The sequence below is a fragment of the Anguilla anguilla genome, chromosome 13 (genome assembly GCF_013347855.1).
Source record: "Anguilla anguilla isolate fAngAng1 chromosome 13, fAngAng1.pri, whole genome shotgun sequence".
NCBI classification, from domain to species: domain Eukaryota; kingdom Metazoa; phylum Chordata; class Actinopteri; order Anguilliformes; family Anguillidae; genus Anguilla; species Anguilla anguilla.
Window position 1 is genome coordinate 34041732 of NC_049213.1, and position 8593 is coordinate 34050324.

The window sequence follows — 8593 nt, forward strand, 5'->3', positions numbered from 1 at the left end:
GTTATACTAGTACCAGTAGAACATAGACGTGTGAATTGCTAGCCAGCTAACGTTAGCTAAATAACTTCTAGCCAGCTTTTAACGAGAATGGAGAATGCAGAAGCCGGGGGAGGAGTCCGATTATGTAGCATTACCATTAGGTTGCTGGGTAGCTTCTGTGGCTACCTACCTGCCAACCACATAGCGACTATGGTTGGATAGGACCGGTCGGTGGTGTTTTGTGCTCATAAATCTATTTTAGTTGTTTGCACGTCGCATTATTTTTGGGTTTAGGGTGGTGGAAGAGCGCTCAAGCCGTGCCTCACTGTCAAGACGAGGGAGATGGTTTATGTTTATGCCGATTGGAATGTGCTAGTCGATCTCATTGTTTGGCATCCCTCCAAAAGTCAATTGCACACCCCAAGTTTTCATTTCCCATTTTGCTACCAGTGATCCTAGCTAGCCTGGTAAATAACGCTAGCTAAATAGTTCGAAGAACAAGCAGTCACTCAATAAGCATCTCTCGACAAAGTTGCCCAAACCTTATTCCGGTGCGATCTTGCCGGCTGCTATTCGCAACTTGTGCCACAATTTTTGTTATTCAGAATACAACTGGCTAACGTCCTCAGTATTTGTTTAAAGCACAACATCCGGCTGCTTTAAATCCGTTACCCACCTAGACTTTAATACTGTTAGGTGACTGTTTGCCTGGATGGTTTTAACAGTTTCTTAGAGAATTACAGGGTGACACACCCAAGTCAGCACACTACCCACTGTTTTGTATCAGTGCATGTAGCTCGCTGGAAATCGTTTGGTTTCCGTTATGAGAAACAAAAAAATACAATTAAAAACTTTGCATGCTATTCACACAAGTAGTTCTCTCTCGCACCTAGCTGTGAGTGAGGCACATTAAGTGAATTCATAGTTTGCCAGTTTAGGTATAATGTTTAGCTTATTCTACTAGGCCTTATAATGGTGGTGTGTTCATCATCACAGCAGAGATTCACTTCAGATAAATCTCTGAACAGCTCTGCTGTAAAATGTACACAAAGATGAACAACTGCCCCCATTGTGTAATCCCCATTGTGTCTTTTCAGCTGGATCTGATGCAGAGGAGTGCAGCAAGAATGGGAAGAAAAAGATGGATACCATGACACTGCAGAGGGAGGGTGTGTGCCACATTCACTCTCACCATCTTTCCTGGGATTATCCATTGCCATCCCAATGTGTAGCAGCAAAGTATTGTTACAAGGAGTCATATAGACACTGGTGGATAATGTAATTTGACCAGTGCTTGTGCTAACCGCTTCAGTTGTTTAGCGTCGCTTGTATGCTGACTCTTGGCTTGTTGTGTTGAGGCTAACACTGAAGGGGGATAGAGGGACTTCACTTAAACTGGTGGTTTTTGCTTGATTGCGTCATTGCACTTGACCTTCTCATGCTGCAAAAATCCCCTAGCCTGTAATAATCAAACGCAGCCCAAAAAGGAGCTGTCTAATATCAGAAAAGAGCTAGTCCAAAATCCCAGTCCTTCCCCTTTTTGTGCCCCCTTTCGCTGGGGTTTTTGAACATTGAATGGGCCACATATCAGCTGGCCCTACTGTGTGTGTGTGAGGGGAGGGGGGGTTCTGTGCCACTCCCCCCACCCACCCCCAGACTGGGGAGCGCCAGGCTCTGTCTGCCAGAGCAGCTGTGATAGACTACAGCCTCCTGCGTTTCCCTGGTATCTGATATCTCCACATCTACCTGTAGTCTGGGCACAACTCGGTTTCAGACACACATCTGTCCTCTACAGCCTTTTCTAAATGATCTGTCACTACCCCGGGGGAACTGAGTGTGCTCACTTTCAGGATTTTATGGATTAGACGAAGACGCTAGCCTTTTGGGGTGAAGTGTTGTGTGTGTGCTCTGTTGGAACAAGCGTCTTTCTGCCTGGATGTTTCTGTGCTGGTCCATATTTGTGCACACTGAAATCACAGGCGTGTCAAAGAAGAGATGCAATGGATTGTGGGAAACCTAATGAGAAATGGGCACAGCCTAACCTTATAAAATCCCTCTTTACATTTTACATTCAGTTCCCAGAGTGTGATGTTCTATCGTCGTAGTGCAGATCGTTTCCTAATCAGTCCTGCACTTGGAATTTGTTGACTATCTATGTGTTTGTCATCCATTTAGAGCATTAATTATGCATGTGGCCTAGGGAAAGTCTAGGGAAATCTCCGGCACACGAGAAGGTCATGCTGCTTACTAGCTTCAGAAGGCTGTGTGTCTGAGCTGGGCAGGTGATGACAATAAGCAGTGGAGATTAACTGAAACACAAGTCCTGCACTTCCCTTTACTCCTCGGGAATGTGTCGGGAATGCGTTGGGGATGTGTTGGGAATGCTCCAGGCACCGAGTAACCGCGCGTTCTCCCCCTGACGTTTGCGCTCTCGCAGATATGTCAGTGTTCGGACAATGCCCGGCGCAGGATGATTTCTACCTGGTGGTGTGCAGCCACTGCGGACAGGTGGTGAAGCCGCAGGCCTTCGAGAAGCACTGCGAAAGACGACACGGGCCCCTCTGCAAGCCGCACGGCCGCCTCCACGCCCCCCTGCAGCGGCCCCGGCCGCCATCCGCTCACGGGACGTCCCACGCGGCACGGGACGGCAGGCACCAGGGGGCGGGACCCCCTCGCGCCCCGCCGCAGCCCCTCCTGACTGCACCCCAGTACAGACACGGCAAGGCCCAGGAGGTGGCTGCTGGGTAAGGAGCTAACCACAGGCTATGTTTGGGGTGGAAAAAGGTCATAAAAGGCTCAGAAACCCTTAGATTTACTGTGTTTTTAAACAGTCGAATAGCGCTGAAAATCAACTGCGATTTAACGCATTGCTTTGTGCCTATGAAGTGCGTTGCGCTCTGTTGAACCCAACACCTCTAAAAGTGACATTTGCTCACAGGAAGTGACTGTTCCCCGCCCAGCTAACACAACACGTTCTCAAAATGTTGCTGCCATGTAGTGGCAACGTTGTAACATTCACAGAGCATTACAGTTACATTGTGAGAACGTTTTGTGTTAGCTGGTGAGTAGCTCTTCAGCGCTTTTTTCCTCCCTTCAAAAACAATTTCAAGATTTCCCTCTGAAATCTGGCACAATTTTAAAGGAGAGGCATTCTCAGACCTCTCTGTGCTTAATGTCCCTACTCTCTCTATGTGCCTCTCTCATCTCCATCCAACGTCTCACCTTCGGACAGGGTGTCCCAGGCGGCCCCTCCCAGCAACTGCAACATCAAGCAGCCCCCCCCTTCGGACTCGCCCCCGGAGTCCCCGGCCCCCAGCCTCAGGGACCCCCCCTGGCCACACGGGGGCACTCCGCCCGGCACCACACCCCCTTCGGAGAAACCCCTCCAGCGCCGGGGGGAGCCGGGGCGCTCCCCCAACCTCCTGGCCCCACTCCGCGGACCCAGAACCTACAAGAAAGTGTCCAGTAAGTCTGCGGCGGCCCCGTTTCTGCACGGGAGCTGCCTGTCCTCTCCCCCCTGCTGTACTGTGCATGTTCCCTCAGCTGCGCATTCTGTTTGAACTGCGCAGAACAACATTAAGACCGGGGGCGGGAAATGGTTAATGGGCATGGGCATAGACCACAGTGCAGTCGGTCGCCTCGCGGACTGCAGTAGAAACGAAGGCCTAGGAAACGCTTTTTGAAACACCTGTCTGTCTTGCATTCTTTCTCTCAGGGAAAGAATGTGATCTGGACAAGCACTGTGGGGTGCTGGACCCAGAGAGGAAGATGCTGTGTACCCGGCTGCTGACTTGCAATGTAACATTCCCCCTCCTTCTCCACTTCATAACTCAACATTATTTCATTTCAGTGGTAGCTTGCATTCAGAGTGCAGTAGGTGCATGTGATTTTCATAGGGTTTATCACAGCTCTAAGCTAACTTTTTTTTCCCCCCAAGGAGCACATGTGCTACTAAGTTGAAAAATTTAGGAGCACACAAATGCATTCCAACTAGTAGAGGTGCTCCTAATTAATTTTTCCCGTGAGAGCACATGAATTTTCAGGTGTACACGCTCCTAAAATGGGAGCACTGTAGAACCCTGTTTGTATTGCTTGATGTACACAAACTGGCCACAGCTAAGCGAAACCAAAGAAAAAGAAAAGGCCACCTGTCCCAGAGCAATAACGAGCATTTAAGGGTTATGGCCCTGTGGTGGCCTGGGAACACCGTCAGTGCAGGGGCTTCTACATGTAAGCCTTTCCTGTGGGAGCTGGGTTTAACTTTAAGATAAGAGCTGGAACTGTCTTGATTTCCAGCACTGGATCAGCTTAGTCAATGAAATGGTAGCACAAAGTGCACATGACCTGGAGATAACCTGGGTGAGCGTATCCCTCCGTTTCTGGGAAACAGGGTTGAGTGAAAACAGGAAGTGTGGTCACCATTCTCCTACAGGAAGCGTGGTCACCGTCCAGTTACAGGAAACCTAATGAAAAAGGGGGAAAATAAGGCCAAGGAGGCAAATGGGACTCTTAACATGTTTTTTAGGAGCTGCTTGCATTTGACATACAAATCTTGTAATATACAGCTGGATATATTACTGAAGCAATCTAGGTTATAAGTACCTTGCTCCAGGGTACAACGGCAGTGCAGTTTCCTAACCACTACACTGCCGACCCGTTTTACCATGGTCTGCTGTTCTCAGGAGACGAGCTGTACGCACCGGTCGCAGACCTGCAGCAATGGAGGGAAGTTGTATAAATGTAGGTCCCGTAAGAGAGAATGGACTCCCGTGTGCTATTCCCTAAAGCGGTGGAACACACAAAGCCAGTTCAGGCAGCGTCCCCGTGCTTTAGGCCACTGGAGTTCTTAGAACACGCGATGACGATGCGGATTCATTCGGGCTGACGGGGTCTCTCTTACCTTTTTGCTCAGATCCACTCCATCCATCAGCGACGCAAGGTGCTGGGAAGAAGCAAGAACTTTGACCAGCTGGTCGCGGAGCTGAAGATGGGGTCCAAGGCCCGGGAGTGGTCCGCCCAATCCCGGGAGGGGGCGGAGGCCTGCCTGCCCGCCCCCGAGCCTTCCGGGGACAAAACGGGGCCCCCGCACTGCAGAAGGCAACTCGGCAAAAGCACAGTGTTCAGGTGCGGAATCGCATCGCCAAACGTTGGTGCTTACTGTAACAGGGTGGACTGAGAGGTCCTGCTGTCTCATATGCTGGTTTGGTCCAGTGGCAGCAGGTCCAGGCTATCTGATACGTTGGTTTGGTCCAATAGCAGCAGGTCCAGGCTATCCGATAATGTTGTTTTGGTCCAATAGCAGCAGGTCCAGATTCTCTGATACGCTGGTTTGGTCCAATGGCAGCAGGACCAGGCTTTCTGATGTGCCGGTTTCATCCAATAGCAGCAGGTCCAGGACGTCCTCGGAGAGTGCCCCTGAGGAGGAGAGGGCTCGCCCGGAGGACCAGGAAGCCCAGCCCCTTTCGCCTCCTGCCCACAGTCGACTGTCAAGCGAGGAGAGCGAGGGGGAGGGACAGGAGGAGCCCCCCGACTGGCACTCCACCCCGGCGCACCCCAAACCACTGGCGGTATGGCAAGACGTCGACTTCACAAGGCTTTTCATTACCAGCTCTGTGAACTTTGTGACACTATGGCACAACCATGCCCACTAGAGGACAACCTGTGCCAGTGCCTACAGAGAAATGAAACAGCCTACAGGTGTTGATACAAACCCCCTGAGTTCAATGCTTGTGATGACCTGCTATGTGAGAAGGGGCTCCTTAATGTATTGATGAATTACTCCTAATGATGTGGAAGAACTGTTACATAAAAAAAGCATGAGAATTTGGGCTCTTGAGCATCTTTATCTTTGTTCTGATCTTTTTAACATGTTGAAAGATGGCGGACGATGTTATTTCCACATTTCCCTTGCCTCAAGCTCCCATAGTTGAGTCTTTTTTTTGTGGTCTATGAGATGATGGTAAAATGCTTGATGTGAATTTTAAGGCAATGTCAAATACCAAAACCAGTTTAGTCAAGCATGGCTGAAATTTAAAAACACACACATTATACATATTAACATATATATAGATTAGTTCTCTTAACTTACAATATGTATGTTAGATTACTACCACAATAAATATTCAAATAAATGGGGGCATTGTCCTATAATCCTGCAAAATATTCTACCCTGAGCACAGAATAATCCTTATGGGTCTATGTCTTCACCTTTTCATTAGAAGTAATGGAGTGCACCACTTAAAGCATTGACAGCATGATTGAAGCATAGTGTACTCACGCCTTTGAGTCAGTCTCTGAGACCATTTCGGCTGTCCTTAGTTGTGTTTACATGTGACCTTCTCCTCCCCCCCCCCCCCACCCCACCCCACCCCCGACAGCTCTGTTCCTTCGGCAGCCACGCCATTGGCCGCGGCGTTTTCACCTTCGACCGACGGTTGCACCACCTGCGGTCTGCTGTGAGTGCCATGGTGGAGCGGCACCTCAGTGCCCACCTGTGGAGGTGAGCTGCCTCTTTCTCTTTCTCCCTGCTTTCTGCTTGATAGAAGCCCGGGATACTCACGTCTAGTGCTGCTGGTTTCCATTCCTGCCCTCTAATCAGGGACTGATGCACACCTGTCGCACCAACTAATGCCACCTGATAGGTGACATTATTGGACATTGGACTGTCATACGGAAAAGAGAACCAGCAGTACTACTGACTTTAAGGGATCAGATTTGAGTATCCCTGATATAAACTAGAACTATAACACACTCTCGTATTGGTCGGTGTCTGGGGTTAGTGTGCGATCCTAATGTTACTGGTGATTTCTGTTCAATTGTAGGAAAATGCCTCAAGCGACAGACGCCAAGTCCCAGCGCACATCAGTCAGGCCCTCGGTCACTGCCAGCACTGACTACAGTTCCCAGCATTCCACAGTCAGCACTGCCAGAGGGGTGGGAAATCACAGCGCTTCCTCCTTCAGGACTTCCTCCTCCTCCAATGGGGGTGGGAAGGAGGTGCGTCCGCAGAACTGCTCCCCGAGCCCTGGCACGGCTTGTGGCCCTTCCGAAAGCACAGGAGGCGGCCGTCCAATCGCGTCCCCCGTCCCTGCCAACGCCCCCTCGCCCTCGGGCGTGGGCCCCCGCCCCCGTAACCCCGTGGGCCGGCCCAGCAAGCAGCAGACGCGCCTCAGGCAGGCGGAGCACGGCACCCCGTCCCGCAAGAGAAGGGCGTCCCCTCACGAGGACGGCTCGCCCCGCCACGAGCGGAGCACTGGCACCCCCGTACCGCAGGGACCGGGTCGGCTGCCCGTTTCGGGCAGGACGGCCCCCTCCCCTCACGGACCAATCAACGGCTCTCTCTCGCCCGGACGCAAACCGCGGACGCAGGCAGAGCCTCGTTCGCCCTCCCCCGGGCTGTTCAAGCGCGCCCCCCCTCCCGTCCGTCTGTCCCCCGACCCCGCCTCTCGGGGCCGAGGGGGTGACTCCGGGGTGCACAGCAAGGCCGTCAGCTACGACCACAAGGGCCTGGGCAGGACGTGCAAAGGTGGCGGTCCCTCGCCCCCCAAAATTCACAGGATGCCTTCTTCCTCTCACTCCGGCTTCTTCTCCTGGAAGAAGGACGGTACGGGGGGAGCGCTCTCCACAGGCCTGGAGAAGAAGCTCGGCACGCAGAAGGTGGGTTCGCTGGGAGAGCGGGCATCGGTTTTAACACGGAGCCCGCCTGGCCAATTTTACCCACCATACTGAGCGTTATCAGAGGACAGAAATGCCCTGCATCAGGGGTGTCCAGCCTTATCCGAAACGAGCCGGCGTGGGTGCAGGTTTTTGTTCTAGCCCGGCACTACGACGCCTGATTCTAGACCTTGACAAGACCTTGACAAGTAGAACTCAAACAAAGCCTTGCATCCATGTCTGTCCTTTTCGGAACAGATTGGAAACCCCTGGCCTGCACTTAAATCACCCACACACAATATCGTAATTTACTAACGGTGAGTACTAACAAATGGCCAAGCTTATAAATTGTATTAAAAATATTGTTTTTGTTTTTAAATCTCCAGTTTTTCTTGAAAGGTGTAACAACAGAGACACCAAAACAAATGAAGGGATTAGTGTTCTCAGAACATTTCCTTATTATTTTAAACTAAAACTGTAAATTGGCATTTTTAAGTTCCTACAAACATATCCATTATTTTGCTGAAAGAGAAAGCGATGAGTAACTGCAATTTTATCGAGGGCTGCTTGCTGAAAGCTGGTGTCGGAAGCTCTCCTGTGTGAGGGCTGTGTGAAATGACTAACAAAATGTCTGCTTCCTTCTCTCCCTTAACAGCCAAAACTGCACCACTAAGAGTGCCTGCCTTACGAGACACCAGGAGTAGAAGCCTGCGGCAGTCTACTGCCACTGACTGAGGACACGGGACCACAGAAGAGTGTTTACGCCTGAGTGCTGAAGTCCTGTGTGTGCGCGCGTGTGTGTGTGTGTGTGTGCGTGCGTGACTGACAAACGGATGCGTGATCGCCTGCGTTTGTAAAAATCGAAATACCTCAAGACCTACCCGTGATGCTGCTAAACAGAAGAAAATGAATTGATATATGAGAATGGATTAAAATATCCTCAACACCTGAAGTCGTCCGT

General features: G+C 50.9%; 1 protein-coding gene and 1 long non-coding RNA gene across 4 annotated transcripts in view; one reads left to right on the plus strand and one right to left on the minus strand.

The window, feature by feature from the left end:
* atxn7l2a (ataxin 7-like 2a) overlaps positions 1 to 8580 on the plus strand; it is a 9002-nt gene extending 422 nt beyond the window's left edge. The window contains exons 2-10 of one of the 3 annotated variants that reach the window (XM_035388936.1): positions 1077 to 1148; positions 2417 to 2723; positions 3212 to 3444; positions 3695 to 3777; positions 4892 to 5103; positions 5363 to 5546; positions 6357 to 6478; positions 6801 to 7635; positions 8288 to 8580. In XM_035388936.1, coding sequence (XP_035244827.1) covers positions 1077 to 1148; positions 2417 to 2723; positions 3212 to 3444; positions 3695 to 3777; positions 4892 to 5103; positions 5363 to 5546; positions 6357 to 6478; positions 6801 to 7635; positions 8288 to 8305 — 2066 coding nt within the window. In that variant the 3' untranslated portion in view covers positions 8306 to 8580. The remainder of the gene's footprint in view (positions 1 to 1076; positions 1149 to 2416; positions 2724 to 3211; positions 3445 to 3694; positions 3778 to 4891; positions 5104 to 5362; positions 5547 to 6356; positions 6479 to 6800; positions 7636 to 8287) is intronic. The other 2 variants (XM_035388937.1, XM_035388938.1) reach the window with 2 other exon arrangements.
* Positions 3370 to 4971, minus strand: LOC118211604. The gene is made up of 4 exons (XR_004762032.1): positions 4880 to 4971; positions 4582 to 4690; positions 4324 to 4442; positions 3370 to 3427 (listed from the first exon to the last, which is right to left on the minus strand). It is a non-coding gene; the product is annotated as an uncharacterized LOC118211604 (long non-coding RNA).
* Positions 8581 to 8593: the final 13 nt, after the last annotated feature.